This window comes from Chiloscyllium plagiosum, unplaced genomic scaffold (assembly GCF_037043375.1).
Source record: "Chiloscyllium plagiosum isolate Xiang-an unplaced genomic scaffold, Cpla_swu_hap1 HiC_scaffold_24, whole genome shotgun sequence".
Lineage (NCBI taxonomy): Eukaryota > Metazoa > Chordata > Chondrichthyes > Orectolobiformes > Hemiscylliidae > Chiloscyllium > Chiloscyllium plagiosum.
This window is the reverse complement of record NW_028270162.1, coordinates 30,163,106-30,182,025: the sequence shown is the minus strand read 5'-3', so window position 1 is coordinate 30,182,025 and position 18,920 is coordinate 30,163,106. Positions and strand designations below refer to the sequence as shown.

The 18,920-nt window shown below is 38.3% G+C and overlaps 1 protein-coding gene across 1 annotated transcript; it reads right to left on the bottom strand.

Moving 5' to 3' along the window:
* Positions 1–925: 925 nt before the first annotated feature.
* On the bottom strand, positions 926–16,279 carry vps29 (VPS29 retromer complex component). The gene is made up of 4 exons (XM_043715689.2): positions 16,205–16,279; positions 7,267–7,458; positions 4,055–4,290; positions 926–1,488 (listed from the first exon to the last, which is right to left on the bottom strand). The coding sequence occupies exons 1-4, from the start codon at positions 16,205–16,207 to the stop codon at positions 1,371–1,373; spliced, it is 549 nt and encodes a 182-aa protein (XP_043571624.1). The 5' UTR covers positions 16,208–16,279; the 3' UTR covers positions 926–1,370.
* Positions 16,280–18,920: the final 2,641 nt, after the last annotated feature.

Below are 18,920 nucleotides of genomic sequence, written 5' to 3'. Positions count from 1 at the left end.
CCACACCGACCCGCCAAAGCACAACCCACCCACACCCCTACATTTACCCATTACCTAACACTACGGGCAATTTAGCATGGCCAATTCACCTGACCTGCACATCTTTGGATTGTGGGAGGAAACCGGAGCACCCGGAGGAAACCCACGCAGACACGGGGAGAATGTGCAAACTCCACACAGTCAGTTGCCTGAGGCGGGAATTGAACCCGGGTCTCTGGCACTGTGAGGCAGCAGTGCTAACCACTGTGCCACCGTGCCGCCCACTTGATCATTTCTTTATCTTGAAAGAACGTATCAGATCTAAACTGCTGCTTCTTAAACTCAATGAAACTATCAGGAAATTATTTACAAGTCACTGACTGCTCATATTGAATAGCTGTGATCACAAACACCTAAAATAAGCACCCTGCTCTATATGCCACAACAAAAGCAAGAGTTGACTCATCTGTGCTGCCTTCTGGGTCAAGTAATCTTCAACACATCGTGCCTTGCTACTGTAGCAAGGCACAAGGATCAACAGTGATCATGGTGATATATTCAGTCAACAAATTCAGTGATAATTGTCAAGACAAAAAAAGTGAAAGTGTACACCATGAATTAAAGTAATAGCATTGAGAATATATAAAGTCAAAATCAGCAATTACTTTGGTAAGCCAATATAATTGATAGAAGTTTCAACATTTTAAACATTAAAAGTAATTTTTAAGCCTTCAAAGTAGTAATTTAGATTAACAGATTTAAAACTATAACTGAAACCATATTTCCATTCTAGATAAATAACATTCTAAGAAATTGGCTAATCAAGAGTTAATAGGAAAATGTAAACAGAATATAAACCATTTATGAAGTCTGTCACAAAAAGTGAAGTGTATCAATAATTACACTGCATTCATTTTCTTCAAAACATAAAACAATATAATGTTAAGCACTTGAAATAACATTTATTAGAGTTTATGGAAAGTAAGTTAAACATTTTACATGAAACAGTGATGCTTCAAACAAAGGCAGAAACAAAAACCTTTGAAGATTTCATGCATATTACATGATACACTACTCCATTACTGTAAGCACTGATCCATTACTGTAAGCACTGAAAGGAAATATTTACAGGACTGAAAACCCTCCGTAATTCAAGAATATAGCACCCGTTTCAGCAAGGATCTAAAACTAACCATACATCAGTGCGTGCAATAAGGTTCCTTTCATATTGCTGGAATAGTTAACAACTGGTACTAGGTTGAACTAAAACTTACAATTCACAATATAATACATGTAAAGATTTGTTAATGTGATCAAGGTTCAAAAGAGAAAAAAAATGACAGAAAAGGAAAAGGAATGACACTGTAAAAAAAAAAGCAGCAAAACCAAATTTAGGATTTTTTGTATTCAATTCGTTCTACTTTTACATCATCAGAAATCAGCTGATAAACATAAGTGACTACGGTGGATGCTTGAATGTCCATCAATACGAATGAAGGTATGATATTACTGGAAAAGAGAAGAGATCAGAAACAGATTAGTTTTTACATGCACAGCATTAGATTCTTTACATGATGATCACTAAGCAGTAAAAAAAAAAAGTGTTCAACTTCAAATTCCGGAGAACCACAGTAAGATCTATGCCCAATTAAATTAAAATACACTGTAAATGTAAAAAGTTTTGTATGTTGAATTCCATCCAAGAATTCTTCACAAAAGTAATGCTTTGAAGGTGCTGGTGCTGGACTGGGGTGTACAAAGTTTAAAAAATAATCACAACACCAGGTTATAGTCCAACAGGTTTATTTGGAAGCCCTAGCTTTTGGAGTGCTGCTCCATCATCAGGTGTTGTGGAGTAAGATCGTCAGCCACAGGATTTATAGCAAAAGTTTACCATGTGATGTAACTAAAATTATATATCGCTTGTTAAGTCTCTCATCTTTTAGAATGGGCATGTTGGTTTCAGTTCTTTCATATGTAAATCCCAGAACATTTTAAAAAAAATGTTACGTGCTCAAGTGAACTTCAACAGGTGCAGTGTTGGCCCAGAAAATGCATTGAAGGTGTGAGGTGCTCTATGAGGCTCTGACACTATTACCCCAAAAACTTGTGCACACACACGGTGTGGCCGGAGTGTTCATGAGAGAGTGTGTGCATGTGTATGTGCTCGAGTCTGACTGTAAACAGGTATAAGTTGGCAAGAGTGTGAGCATATGAGAGTGAGCTTGGATGAATGGACACCATACAACAATCAACAGACAGGAATGTTCCCTCCCAGTCAGAGGACACTTCATCGGTCTGGAACATTTCACCTCCCACCACCATGTGACCATCCTCCAAGGCGGACTTTGGGACAGGCACCAAACGCAAAGTGGCCAAACAGAGGCTGATAGCCAAGTTTGGTACCCATGGGGATGGCCTCAACCGACCTTGGGTTCATGTCACACTACAGGTGACCCCACTGCAACACATTCATGCTCACACATACACATACAACCTCTCACAGACTTACACCCCTTTATACTTTCACACTCAAGCCCTGCACACTCACCCACATGCACATGTTTGTGGGTTCACTTTGTACACGCAGAATTACATTTTATTTTGCTCAAAAACTACATGAATCCATGTAAGATTCTTTAAGTCTGTTTTTTTTAAAATTAGAATCCATCAGATTATTGTGGCACAGACAATCTTGCACAGGGCACCTCATCTTTTAATGCATTTTCTGGGCCGACGTAACACCAATTGTTAAAGTTCACTTGAGAATTTAATTTAAAGTTCTGGGATTTACATATGAAAGAACTGAAACCAACATGGCCATTCTAAAACGATGAGAAACTTAAACAATACAGGTCTTTTTCTATATATAATTTCAGTTACATCACACTAAGCTTTTGCTATAAATAGTGTCCTACGATCTTATACTCCATAACCATCTGTTGAAGGAGCAGTGCTCTGAAAGCTAGTGCTTCCAAATAAACCTGTTCAACTATAATCTGGTGTTGTGAGTTTTAACTTTGCACCTCACAAAAGTAAATTACTGAAATCAGTAATTGATTACATTAACTGAATGTGAACCTTTAGTAGATATTTAATTTTTGCGTAGGGACTAAATTCATATTGATGGCTATGTTTGATGACATTTCCAATCGGTTGCAACTTCTATAATTTGAATGAATGAACTAATCTATCTGCATATTCTAGAAATAGTAATATGAAGTGATCTTTCCAAATGTCATTGTTGCCTTTTGGTATAATGTATTTATACAGCAATATTTTTGTTGCTTAACTATATCAGTTTCCCTGACAAAGTGCTTATGCTGATATTGTACGTGATATCTTTGGAGCTCAAAACACAAGATTCTGAAAAATGTTTTAAGTACAGTCAAAGATAATCAACTATGGAAGTTTAACATTATCACAAAGTGAGATGAATGGGAATTAATTTTGCTCTGGCATTCACACAGGGAAGGATACAGACCAGGACACTAGGAGATTTCTTCAGTTTTCAAAGTGTCACAGAATCTTTAGTTCACATTACAAATATAGAACAAGTAGTGGGGCCTCTATTACTTGAAGTTGGAATCTGAATTCACAACATGACTCAAAAGGCGAGAGAATTACCAAATGACTCAAATTAAACTAGACTGTCACAACTCAGGTTATTTGAAAAATGTTGTCATCAATTGCAACATTCAGTCACTTGGATGTGAGCGGATTAAAATGACAAAAGAACACGTTTAGACAAATAGCATTCGTGTTTAACCAACTGGTATCCGACATATATTCATTAGGTTAAGATTAGTGGTCCAAGTCAAGCACTGGTGTCGAGCCAGAATCATGATGTTTTCTCCCCCCCAAATGCAGTTAAAGTCCAACTTTCAGACCACCCCTTCATTCACAAGTGAAATTCTTTGTCTGGAGCAGATCATTCCTAGCTGACACCATATATTTTCAATGCACTGAAAAGTACTTTTCCAAATCATCCAAGCTGTTAACATTAGTTAATAGCAAGAAATCCTAAATAGTCACTAAGAAACCTGAAGTTCATCGGGCATTCCAAAATACTTACCCTTCCAGTGCATTACATGCACCTGTGGCTGAGCCTGGGTTGATATAGAACTTGCTCTCCTGCTCAAAGGCTTCAAACTTATGTGTGTGACCAGAAATTAGGATATCTACATCCAGTTGTCGTTGCAGCAGAGCAAGGCTGGCCATATCACCCCAAGGAATTACTTGGTGACCATGGATCAAACCAATCTTGAATTGCCCCACTGTTACCACTTTCTGCTCTGGGTAATTCAGATTCTAAAAATGAAGACAAGGAACAAATTTCTGTCAACGAACTTGTAATAAAATGTGAAAAGATTAAAGCAGATGTTCTAATGATCACTGATTTTGATTCTCATCTTAATTCTGCTGTAGTTAACTGAATAACAAGTTTTTCCCATTTCCACTGGGCTGGGGAACTGAAAGAGCTAAACAATAAAAAATGATTAAGCTGGAGGTAGATTTGGCTTACCAAGATATTACCAAAATTGCCCAATACCAGAATCAGCAAATTAAGATTCTGATCCACTTCAGGACCTTGATAAGGTCCTCACATGGCACACACAAAGCTTAAAACTGCCAGTTTTATCCTACCTGCGCTGATGGACTATTCCCAATGACAGTGGGACAGTTTTGGACTATATGTGCCTTTTGCTTAAAATAAATAAAACAGAAAATGGATTTACCTGGAGATTTTCCTAGGTGTAAAGCTTGTTGAGTTGTATAGCTCCAAGCAAGTCAACTGGAATATCAAAACAATTCACAGCAAATCCACGACAGCTCAGGAGCAGTTCTTCAGGACGCTCTCCCTAGCAAAACTAAGCAGCTGCTCCTCTCTACAAAGCTTACCACCTCCTCTTCCTGTAGCCTCGATTCCTGTCCAGCTGGTGGTGTCAGCATTGTTGGGGGTATCAAACTAAAATAGCATTGTTGCAAGTGTAGGAGGGTTTTCCAGTAGTATGCGCTCAACTGCTGTTGCACTGTCACGAGCAGGGGAAAGATGAGTTGAGCAGGAGAGTTAAAAATTGTTGAGGATTTGGGTGGGGAGTAAGACTGAACCATGTTGCGGTGACAGGTCCAATTAAGAAAATCTGAAATGATTTGGACAAGAGATCTTAGGGCTATGAATAAAAAAAAAGGCAGTTCTAATGCAGTGTTGCTTTGCCGCTAGGACTTCTGACTGCTCATCGGTGGAATTCACAGCAGAAAGCCTCCAGGTCGAGCACAGAAAGCAAGTGGACAGTTTACAATTGCAGTCAGCAGTATGACATCTCCTTTCCCAATGTGTGGAAATCTGGGCAAATGTGTCAGGACAGTGAATGCAGATTTGAGATTAGAATTTGACCCAGTCATATTTGTAATTATGGGGAAAATAATTTAATGGCAATGAAATAATTAGCAGAGTGTGAAAAGAAAACAAAAACAAATTCCTCATGGCCTTGTTTCTTTGACCATCTCACTTTATAATATCAATTTGATCTGATTACAAATTTACTTATACTTGTAAGGGATTTTGAACTGGTCCATAAAACTGCCTCATTTCAAATTATTATAGTTTTTTTCTGCAGTGGTAAGATTTATGACAACAATTAATAACATCCTTTATAGTGTGTTTATGTAATGAGAATACATTGCAGCAGAAATTGTGATCCATCAGCAATGGCATAATGTTTCCCCACACTGGGCAAAAAAGATTTAAATGGAGTTGCAGTGTACCAACTTAAAACCAGTTTATACAGAGCCAAAGCATGGCACTCATCTGAAGCATTCTTTCCAGCAGTACAATGCTCTTATTGGTGGAAACAGTTGGTCTGCTTCCATTTGACAAGTTTGTTAAAATATTGGCACTTTAGTATAAAGACTCCATGGTTTGGTGAACCAGTTTTATAGCTGCAGATCAGTCACGTATAGTTAATGTAATGATTTTTAAAAGTTCTTTTGTAGAATGTGGCATCACTGATTAGACTAGCATATATTACCATCCCCAATTACCTTGAAAGTGGTTCTGGTGACCTGTTTTCTTGAACTGATGCAGTCTTTGCAGAGCACAATGCTGTTAAGATTTTTTAAAAATTTAACCTATTTTTCTAATCAAACTGTTCAGAGATGTTTTACGCACCTTTGGAGCAGGTGGGACTTGAACCTGAGCCTCTTGGTCCAGGGGTAGGGGCACTACCTCAACACCATAAGAATCCCTTGCAGTGTTGTTAGGATAGGAATCTACTAGAATAGTTTCAGGTGCAGCAGTATTTATGAGAGACAGAGCAACAATAAATTATGCAAAGAAAACCAAATATACCTGGAGGTGAAAATTGTTAATCTTCTAAATTGTTAAAAACCTTCTATCCTGCTCAAAAGTGCAAAAAAAGAGCTTAATAAAGGCTCCCAGATCATGAAATTGGACAGACTTATACTCAAGAAATCTAATTTCTATTAATAAGCAAAGCAGGAGCTGATATAGAGGAAAATTAGGATATAATAACGAAGGTATCCATTCCATTTGATATCTGAGGAAATAGCAGGATCAAAAATATTGCACAGAATAGAGGTGGTAAGTGAGCCTTCATATCTAAATTTTCAATAGTTTTGAACCATGGTTAGAAATATTATCAAAACTCTGGCAAATTCAAGTTGCTACTTCAACTTAAGTAGAACTGAATTAATATTTGTGCTGCCATCATGCAAAAGTGCATGAAATAAGAAGTAAAATTAGAAATTTAGAAGAAAACTAGAAGTTTAGAGAACAAATTCATCCGCTCCTTTATGCGCTGAATGAGAGTCATGTAGACCCCCCAAAAAAGAGAGAGTGTGTTCAAAACTCAAGCTGTACTCTGTTCCCTGATCACAACAATAGCCGGGGCATTATAGCATCTCTGGTTAGATAGTTAAACTGAGCGAATCCTGCTGCTGATTGTTATACAATATTTCTGTTGAAATTCCAAAGATGTGAAGAGAAGATTAGGACCTGCTATTGTAATCTGCTGTGGTCAAATAGCTTATCAGTGTTCATGCATGAATACCTGTTTGGCAAGATACTGAGGATAATGGTTAACATCACACATGATTCTGACAAAGTCAATGCCTCCGTGGACTAGTTGGGGTGTGGGATGGGAGGTGGAGGAGATGGACAGAATGTGGGAATATGACCTACATGATAAATTTTCACATTATAAGAATATTGATTTCTAGTACAGGCAATAAGTAGATTTCTTTAAAAAGCAAAGAAACACATACCTCATCGAAGTCTCCTCTGACAATGTGAACATCTCCAGCCAGAGTTTTGAGGTAATCATAACTTTCTTTAGTGCAAAGATTGCCTGTACACAAGATATGCTGGATCTTACCAGGTACCAATAGCTTCTTGAACTTGGCTGGCAATGTATTACAACGGTGAGGAATGTGAAGGTCTCCCAATACCAGTACCAACTTTAGAAATAGAGAAAATAAAAGAAGTTTTCTCAAATCATACTGCACACAAAATCCCCAGGAACATGCATCATTATTGGACATTATTATATCAATCAGAGTTTAAGACTTAGAGTTTTAATAAAAGTAAAATGTCTATAAATAACAGATTCGAAAATGGTAATTCAAAATTAGACTGTTGTAATAACCCACTTAAGACTGAAGTAAGGTGAAGCCAGCGATATATCTAATTTGTTGTCAAAGCAGTAAAGCTCAAAGCCAAAACAAGTCACACATCCCTCAAATATATAAGAAAAAAAAAGAAAAATTGGTGTTGCAGTGACTTCTTTGATGACAGATTTGTTTCTCCTCACATCAATGAGCATTTAAAGTTTGGTACAGTAGATCTCAGATGCACCAGGTTGGAAACTAAATTTTTCAAGCAAGAATTCCCAGTTGTGTTTTAGATTTGGCATCTGCAAACATGATGGACCTCAGTCTATAACCAACCACAGAGGCACCTCCTACGTATATTTATTTTGAACTGGTTCCCATTTATGGATATCAATTTGGCATAGTTGCAGAATATCTTTTACATAATCCATATCTTGCTCTCCTGACACCAAGAATTGACTTCCCAGTTGTCAGTGAGCCACAGAAAGATAAAGGTTTGTTCTGCAGACATTTGTACTATGACTTAACCATGGCACATCAGCTTTGCAGACTTGTGTCAGGGAATTTGTCTTACTTTCGGATCATTATCTTGGTTGAAAGTGATTCATATCTTAACATAGGTCAAGCTCAAAAGGTGCCTATAGGAAGAAAATCTTGGTAGTCAGTTCAGAGTTTGCCAAAAACTAAGTTGGCAGTTCGGATCTGAGAATGCTACCATATTAACATGTATTTCTTTAGACAGGATACACACAAGGTAGGAGATTCTACCCACGGATTGAAATGTGGGAGTGCCAAGTAGAAGAGGACCACTACCTTTCAAAGATCTCCAGGTCATGCCACATCACCAGCAAGGTGGCTTATTATTTTTGTATATAATCCTGTAAACCATAACAGAACCATAGCAAACAGGAATTCAAGTTGAAATTCCTGAAGCACTGCTGTATTAGTTTCTTGTACACTGTAGTGCTTTCCAGACTCTCTCACTTTGACTCCATTTCATAAGACAGCTAACTGTCTCATCAACACCAGACGAACAGAAACTAAATGTCTACTTGCATACATTTGCATGTTTGAAGATAACTTGTATTATATTGCCCGAGTAATAATTCAAAGTTTAGTGAATGTGGTGAGATAATATAGAGTATTTCTAATGAACCAGTCTCAATGTGCAATTTGGATAACTTATAAATACAGAAATACAATACAAAAGCAAGGCAAGGAACATGTTTAGGTTGTTTGACTGGAGATTTTTCTCAGCTAGTGTGCCAGTAAAAAATGATTACAGCATACAGTTAGCCTAATCAGTCCTTGTTTCAATGGTGAAAGAGTGGCCAAAAGTTTTCTACTTTTGACCAAGATCCAGAAACTTCAGATGAGTGTGGATACATGTGGATTTCAAGTAAAGGGAGAATTAGGCATTCATGCTAGTAATTAGCCTGGTGATGTTTACTGTCAAACATTGATATGAAAATTACAAATTTAAGAAAATCACAACACAACTACTGGCTGAGCAAAACCCTATCTCAGCAAGAATGAAAGGATATTTTACCAAAGCCAAAATGTTTGTTCCAGTTGTTAATTTAAGCAAGTCAAAAACATGCAAGATGTTAAGCAGAATATTTGCAAATTAGCTGATTGCAAGCTACACCAAACCAAGCTAATATATAATCAGAAGCGTCAATCGCTTTTAGGTATATTGTGACCCAAACTTTAGCCAATGATTGAAGAGTTAAAACTAACTTTTCAGGCAATAATTCAAACAGATCTCATGAAACAAAAAAACAAATTGAACAAACTGACCAAATCTGCTAGATATTATGATACTATTCCAGCTTGGGGCAGGGAAAAGAGTGCAAGACAGATTAAATTTAAAATTCTTTAATTTCAAAATGTGAAGTTTTAACTGTCAATATCCTAGAATGCAAAACATTTGATGAAGCAAGTACCTTTACTTTTAGAATATCAGATTCCCCACTGCTGCATATAGCTTATCAAGAGAATTGATGAGGGAGGAGGGCAGAGCGGTAGATGTGACCTAGATGGATTTCAGTAAGACGTTCGACAAGATTCCCCATGGGAGACTGGTTAGCAAGGTTAGATCTCACAAAATACAGGGAGAACTAGCCATTTGGATACAAAACTGGCTCAAAAGATAGAAGACAGAGGGTGGTGGTGGAGGGTTGTTTTTCCAGACTGGAGGCCTGTGACCAGTGGAGTGCCACAAGGATGGATGCTGGGTCTCTACTTTTTTGTCATTTACATAAATGATTTGGATGAGAGCATAAGAGGTACAGTTAGTAAGTTTGCAGATGACACTAAAATCAGAGGTGTAGAGGACAGTGAAGATTACAACAGGATTTTGACCAGATGGGCCAATGGGCTGAAAAGTGGCAGATGGTGTTTAATTCAGATAAATGCGAGGTGCTGCATTTTGGGAAAACAAATCTTAGTAGGACTTATACACTTAATGGTAGTGAGCATTGCTGAACAAAGAGACCTTGGAATACAGGTTCATAGGTCCTTGAAAGTAGAGTCACAGGTAGATAGGATAGTGAAGGCAGCGTTTGGTATGCTTTCCTTTATTGGTCAGAGTATTGAGTACGGAGTTGGAGGTCATGTTGCAGCTGTACAGGACATTGGTTAGGCCACTGTTGGAATATTACATGCAATTCTGTTCTCCTTCCTATCGGAAAGATGTTGTGAAACTTGAAAGGGTTCAGAAAAGATTTACATGGATTTGCCAGAGTTGGAGGATTTGAGCTGTAGGGAGAGGCTGAACAGGCTAGGGCTTTTTCCCCCCCAGAGGGTCGGAGGCTGAGGGGTGACCTTAGAGGTTTACAAAATCATGAGGGACATGGATAGGGTAAATAGACAAAGTTGTTTCCCTGGGGTCGGGGAGTCCAGAACTAGAGGGCATAGGTTTAGGGTGAGAGGGAGGGGGGGGGGGGGGGGGGAAGATATAAAAAAAGACCTGAGGGGCAACTTTTTCACAGAGGATGGTATGTGTATGGAATGAGCTGCCAGAGGAAGTGGTGGAGGCTAGTACAATTGCAACATACCCATCCAAATGCCACTTAAATATGAATAGGAAGGGTTTGGAGAAACATGGCCAGGTGCTGGCAGGTTGGACTAGATTGGGTTGGGATATCTGGCATGGACGGGTTGGTCTGAAGGGTCTGTTTCCATGCTGTACATCTCGATGACTGACAACTGTCCAGGCCTATGGCAGATTAGAAATCAACGATTACTTCAAACTCTAAACACTATTCGTCATCAAGCTTGTTCTGAGTGTAGCTACACAAGACATTTTGGGGAAGTGGGGGGTGCAGAGCTGCAAGGAGGGTGCACCAGCTTGAATAAGATTGAGTGCCATGATGCAGTATTCCTTGCAGATGGTGCATTTTGGGCTAATGTCACGTAGCACAGAATGTTTCAGGCCCCACTGATGCCTACAAGAATAATATTTAACTTAGTGATCAATTATGTTACACCAGAAGCAGCTCTTAAAAGTTCTGAAAGTTCACTTCTAGAAAATTAGCAGGTATGCAAAAGATGATATGCTGGAAATGACAGGAAAATAATACACCTTCTCTGGATACATCAATTAAATATGACATTTCTGTTGAATCTCTTGATTACTAAAGATCCTTGAAATCAAACACACAGAGAGCTGCTTCAATGTTTATACAACTGTAATCAAAGGGAGTATTTTGGATTCGCAATTTTCTCCCTACTAGGTTTTGAAACTGAGTTCCTTGTGATCGACAACTTTATTTGGGACAAAATTCTGAAAATAAATGCACGGTTTTGTTGAACCTGTGTGTCTTGGACTCATCAGAACAATTTGCAACAATACCAGTTCAAAAGGGAAAAACCAAGATGAGTGTGCAAATTGGTTGGCCAGTGGACATTGATAGAGGTGTTGCCAGGGTGAATGCATCCATTAATGTGGATGGTTAATTGCTCAACTTTGTTTAAATTTTAATCAAGTTGACTGATTTCTCAGAGCATTTAAAAATTCCTGAGAAGAAAAAAAAAGGGCCATATATGATATCCAAATCTCTGAATGGTAGGGCAGCCTTAAAAAAAAAGGTTAGGAAACCTCTACAGTATCAAATGGAAAAAAACCAGTCCACAAACTTCCTTGGATTAAGCCTGCAAAATAAACAGCCCACATACTGCAAAAAACTGTTAGTCTGCACACTTTCAAAATTATTGGAACAAACAAAATTTTCACCACTACCAAGCGAGTGACTTACTCTGTGAGAGGCCTTAATGAATTGAAGGTCAATCGTTGGCATGAGATGAGAGTTGGGTACGGTCAAATTTAAAATAAATAAAATGAAACAAAAGTCATCAGGAAAAATATATCAAGTTACCAAAAAAGCTTTTTGATTGTTTAACACAAAACAGTTTGAAAATTGTAGCAAACAAGTTTACTTTATACTTCAGTTATTTTAAAATCTTATAAAATACCCTTTTATTTTTGTACTTTTACAGCACAAACGTTCATGAATCAACCAAAGCCATTTGTTCCTTCACCAAAATTTATGAAACAGATGAGCATTTTTAAGCGATGCAGTGACATTTTTCTTGGATTGGTGGAAGGAGGACAAAAAAAAACCTGATACATTTATGTTTTAAATAACAATACCCAGAGCTGTATACTCAATTTGTTATTAATGCTTGAACATGGACATTTGACAAGTACTAAATTAAAACAAAAGAACTGCAGATGCTGAAAATCAGAAACAAATATTGCTGGAAAAACTGAGCAGGTCTGGCAACATCTGTTGAGAAAAAGCAGAGTTAATATTTCAGGTCCTGTGACCTGGTTTGAAGAAGGATCACGAGACCAAAACATTAACTTTGCTTTCTCTCCTCAAAATGCTGCCAGACCTGCTGAGTTTTGCTAACACTTTCTATTTTTGTTTTACATTTGTAAAGTTTTAGCTTCTGCAGAAGAGTTCTAATTAATCAGCGTTACATAAATTAATTCAATTCAACCCCATTTCTAATTACTGAATAGTTTTCTTGGAGATGACAACAGTAGAAGAATTTATTCTTAAGGTGATGCAAAAACTGAATTTTAAGTTTTTTTTCCCCCTCCAGTATATCAGCAAGAGGTACAGGCAGGTAAGTGCCAGGTAATTGTAGTCATAATACAGAACCAGAAAATTTATAACAGGTGACTATTTGGCCCAACAATGTTTACCAAATATGAGCAGCCTGGCCTAATCCCACCATCCAGATTTTGGCCTGTAACAAAGGTTATGGCACTTTGAATGCACATCTTAGTTAAATGCAATTAGGGTTTCTGAAAGTCTTTTGGGTAGACCCTGCCACCATCACCATGAAAATAATACTTAACTTTCCTGATTCACCTGCCAATTCCATTAAATCCATGCCCCTTGTTATTGATGTCTTTATTCTTTCCACTTTTTCCAGGTCACTCAATTTTATACACCACAATTAAATCTCTCCTTAGCTTTTTTTGTCCAAAGGTGACAACTCCAGATAATTCAACCTTTCCTCTAACTAGAACTTCTCCACTCCTGCAGACATCCTCTTAAAATAACCTCAATCTTCTCTAGTGTAATTAGATCTTTCTTGTAAAGGAACGACCAGAATAGCATGTACCAGAATAGCATGTACCACGTTAGGTGTGGCCTATTGTTTATACAGTTCTAGGATAATCACCCCACTCAAATTCTAGGTCGCAGTATCTTAACTTATCTTTCCACCTTCAGGAATCTGCCTAGATATAGTGTTCTTTAGCCCTCTACACTTCCCTGTATTCTACCACTTATTCTACATTCCCTTGATTTGCTTGTACCATCCCACACTCTAAACACATTATCTCACATTTCTGAAATGATGGAATACAGTGGTACAGTGTCACTAGATTAGTATTCCAGTCTAATCTGCTAAGGATATGGGTACAAATCCCAAAAAAAGACAAAATTGGAATTCAATAAAAATCTAGAACTAAAAGCAATTCTAATGGCAACCATGTAATCGGTCAGTGGTCATAAACAACCCATCTAGTTCACTAATATCCTTCAATGGTACAAAATCTGGCACACTTGCCTGGTCTAGCCTACATGCAACTCCAGACCCACAGCAATTTGGTTAACTCTCAACTGTCCTAACAAGCCACTCAGTTCAAGAGCAATTAGGGCTACGGGGAGAATGCGGGTAAGTGGAGTTGAAATGCTCATCAGCCATGATTGAATGGCGGAGTGGACTCGATGGGCCGAATGGCCTTACTTCCGCTCCTATGTCTTATGGTCTTATAGTAGATGGTAATAAATGCTGGCCCAGAACAAAACAATTTTTTTTTACTTTTTTTTCCTAACCGTGACCAGTTCATTCAGAATCAAAACACAGTAATACTTTTGTCCAGTTTAGCATCAGCTCCAGATAATCATTAGATTATATCAGAAGCCAACATAACTTAGTTTTGCATTGTTTATGTTCATAATTAATTATCAGATGTTGATGAAGCACTGATTAAGAATTTTAAAGCTAAGTTCTAAAAACACTTGCTTGAAGAAAACATTTGGTGTTTTATCCAGGTTTAATGCATTCACTTCGTCTTGCCAAATAGGAGTATATTTTCATGTAGGTCCTGATTAAATAACTACAGCAGGTGCCTCACCATGTCAAATATAGTTATTACTTCGTAGGTTTCTCAGCTGGTTTGGAAAAGGGGTGTAAGGAAGTTACAGAGTACGTAATTCCTATGCAAGTTAACTTAAAAGTTGGTGCAGGTAATGTCATTACTGTGGAAATAACAATTTCTAAAAGGAGAAAGAACAGTTAAGCATTCTGAAAGTCTTTGACCTTAACTTATGGGGCAATGGCTTTTTGTTTTTCCAAGTTAGTCAGTTTTAATCATTTTAAGCCAATGCAGACACAATGGGCTGAATAGCTGCCTGCATGTTAACAATCCTGTGCTGTTCTTACAGGCAACTGTTCTCTTTCACTAATCAAACACACTGCCAATGTTCTGACTCCGCAGTTGTGCAACAAGTCACTTCAAAGTACTTTACAGGGACCTTTCAAAGATATTTTTAAAAAAGGGCCTGCATCCAACAAAAAACACAATTAGATTAGACGCCTTACAGTATGGAAACAGGCCTTTCAGCCCAACAAGTCCACACTGACCCTCCACCCAGATCCATTCCCCTACCCTATATTTACCCCTGACTATGGGCAATTTAACATGGCCAATTCACCTAAGCCTAGCATCTTTGGATTATGGGAGGAAACCAGAGCACCCAGAGGAAACCCATGCAGACACGGAGTGTGTACAAACTCCACATGGTCACCTGAAGAAGGAATTGAACCCGGGCTCCTAGCACTGAGGCAGCAGTGCTAACCACTGGGCCACCGTGCCATCGTTACAAGATACTTTGGACATAGGTACTTGGAGGCTAATGTGTGGATTTTAAATATTAGCATAGACCTATTATTCTTAATGGTCTATAGATGAGAAATAGAATTACCATACAAACTGACCTTGTAAATAAGCCAACTAGTTGGCACATAGTCTAATGCATACTCAATTAACTGAACAATGTTTATTAAAATACTCACTGATCTTTCTTCAAGATCAATTTCAACCACAGCTAAAATTGTTGAAATCTGTTTACTTCTCTAAAATTGAAAATTTTATAGTGATATTTCATACTGTTTAAAATCTTACTGGTTTAAGTCAAACAGAAACAAATCACAAATTCTTAAATTTAAAAAAAAACTATACAGCAAAACAAAACTGAAGCAACTTTTTTTGGCATTAAGGTTGTAATTACCCCTGTACACAGTAATGACTAAGATCAAACTACCTCATTTTATATGTGCCTCCCTACTCAATTTTCCAGACAAGCTCACTCTGCTCTTGCATGTACTATTCTCCACCTTTGCGTATAAATTTAAGTGTGCACAAAGACATTTCAGTTTATCAAAATGCTTAAATAAACTATCTACAATTGGGAACTGCCCAGGAGGTTTGACACCACTTCCTGTAACGTAAAATGGCCTGCTGAAGGTGGTTTACACCACTGCTCTATGCTCAAGTCAGGAACAAACTTCAGAATATACTCGGTTAAATTCCAACCTACAGTACAATACAAATAAAAATCCGATCTGGTCAAACTTTACGTACGCCTTAGATTACGAAAAAGTATGAAATAAACCACGTCATTACAACCATCTTTCTAGAATACAAAACACATTTTTATTAAGATAAATTAGGAATTTTGATGCCCGATTGAATGTTGGAACTAACGCATCTACTTAACAGATAATAAACGCCGAGAAGTTTTTTTTTCTCTCAATTTGTGTCATTCACGAGGTGATATATAAACCCTCCATCCGTGCCTTCAGGATCTGCCAGCTGACGAACATCATGTGATAGCTTCCCAATCCCACCGCAGGCCCCAGATACCAACCGCAGACCCGGTCTCTCAAACCCAGTTCCAAGACATCAACCACAGTGAAGCCCTGACGCACACTTTCAGTCAGGTCGAGGAGGTTTAAAGCATGAAACAACAACGTTTGATCTCTAGTCCCCGAGTCAATAACTCACCATTTTCCAATCGGCGAAGCGGAAAGCAGCTCTCAGTGAAGACACTCTGCACCCAGCAAATATCCAGCCAATCACTCTCCAGTTTAGAAACAGGTCCCTACGGCGTAGTCAATTGGACAATCTTAGAACAACGAGAATTCTTAGCCTCTCTATTTCGACTTTTAAATACGTCTGCCTTATATAACAATGTCTCGGTATCATAGACTAACGTGTAGTCCACCAACATTTATCAGAGTGGTTAACAAATGCATGATGGCCAGATAATCATTTTTTTTTGCGATGTTGATTGAGCAATAGAGTATTGGTCCGGGAATCAGGGATGATTGCTTCGCCCTTATTTGAATTAGTGCAATGGAATCTGAGCAGTCGGCAGGGATCTCAGTTTAATGCTTCATCCCATAGGCGGCACCGCAATAGTCCAGGTCTCCTTTAACGACTGCACCGAAGTGTCAGCTTTAATTGTTAGTGGTGCTTGAACCCACGACCTTCTGATTCAGGGATGAGAGTGCTATCAACAGAGCCATTGCTGACACAAAAATTATGTCCACACTTCTAATGGACATAAAAATCCCACTGGGAATGTATATGAATGTACAGACTTTTGAGTAAAAATGAAATTGAGCAGCTGTCACTTCCATAAGTTGTCATTTCAAATGAACAGTCTTCTAAACTTTCTGACATTGCTTCTGTTGTAATGTTTACAATTTGTGCTTCCAATTTCAGAAAGGCAAGACAGGATAGTGCACGGTAGTCACAGGCTGAGATTCAATCAGAATCACTTAGTCCTGTTACAGTGGGCAGAAAGTTGATAGCAGACATGAACTACAGAAATAATGAGGATGGTTTAGGGAGATGATATGTTTAAGGATTCTAGAGGAAAATGTTAGATTGGAGATGATGCGGTGGCTTCAAGGACACAACAGTTGTGAGGGGAATAGAGGACACTTGATGAAAATGTTCAAAATCATGAGATCTGGACTGAGTAGATACTTGACTGAAACAGTTAATCTTGGGGGAAGGGTTGAGAACCAGAAGACAGATTTAAATTCATAAAGTCATGCAACAGAGCTTTTGGCCCATTGAGTCTGCGTTGACTTATCTACTCTATATGACTTATCTGTCATTTTCCCAACACTCAGCCCTTGAATATCATGACAATTCATGTGCTCATCTATGTACTTTTAATAGGTTGTGAGGTTTCCTGCCTATATTACCCTCCCAAGGCAGTGCAATTCAGATGCTGGATTACTGGTGCTGGAAGAGCACAGCAGTTCAGGCAGCATCCAAGGATGCCGAAGGGCTTTTGCCCGAAACGTCGATTTCGCTGCTCCTTGGATGCTGCCTGAACTGCTGTACTCTTCCAGCACCACTAATCCAGAATCTGGTTTCCAGCATCTGCAGTCATTGTTTTTACCTCGTGCATTTCAGATTCTCACCCACCTCTGGGTGAAAATAAAATCCTCAAAAATCCCCTCTAAACCTAAAATTATGCCCTCTTGTTATTGACTGTTTAACCAAGAGAAACGGCTGTTTTCTATCCACTCTGTCCATTCCCTTCAAGGGATTGGGAAAAGAACCAGAGGCAACTTGATTTTTTTTTAACCCACGAAATGGTTAGGACTTGGAATTCACTGCCAGAGAGTATGGCGGAATCCGACTCAATTATTGCTTTCAAAAGGAATGAGGATAAGCACCAAATGAGAAAAAAAATAGGACTTCAAGGAAAAGGCGGGGTTTGAGACGAGCAAAATTGGTCTTGTAGAAAACTGGCACAATGATGGAGTGAATAGCCTCTTTCAGTGCTATGACAATTTTAATGTTTCTTAAATGTCAGTGGTTCTGAAAGAGATAGTATCCGAGTGGACGGAACCATTTCTAATGTCAGTTAGTATGGGTGTCAGAAAATTGAATGGTCAGCAGGTCAACAATCTTTCAACTGTTAACTTTCTATCTTTCCCTAGATGCTGCATGCGCTGCTCAGAGTTTTCTAGCATTTTGTTTTCTCTTTTAGATCTCAGGCATCTTCAATATTTCGCTTCTGTAACGTAAGAGACGGTCTGCCTAAAGTAAAATATCATGACAAGTTCACTCAAAGCCTCACTCCGAGGGTTAAAAAATGCTTTTAACGAACGAGCAGGTAATGTGCATCTTCTATGAACATTCGGTTTACGTGTCAGGAGATAAAAAGGTGATCAAGGAAAATTAGAGGACAGGATGACAGTAAAAAGTTGAGCAGCTGTGTGCCAGTGATCGGATAACCTCTAGCTGCAGCGGCGAAGCTCTGGACATTCAGACCGTTCACAAAATTTAAAAAGGGCCCGCAGACAGGATCTCACTAACAGCCGCTGGCGAGAAGGCGGGCCAAAACTAGAGTTCCGCGCTAAGGAGCGGCTTCAGTTTTGTCGACAACAGTTGTTTGTTAGGAGTAAAAAAGTGTTTTTTTTTTAATTGTTTGAAAACGTAATTTAAAAGTAATTTCACCTACTCGTTTGTTAAATGTAGTTATTTGTACTGGTAGCAAGCGAAACGAGAACTGGGTGGTTGACCTGGTGCCAAGATGAAAACCACTATGAAATTTGTCACACCTTAAAACTGTATGAGGAGATCCAAAATGTAAACAGTTACTTATTAGTATTCTGTCTATATGATTATCGCAATGAACTAATATTTATTTGAGTTTTAAATGATTGATGATATTATGGCTTTAAAAGGTGTA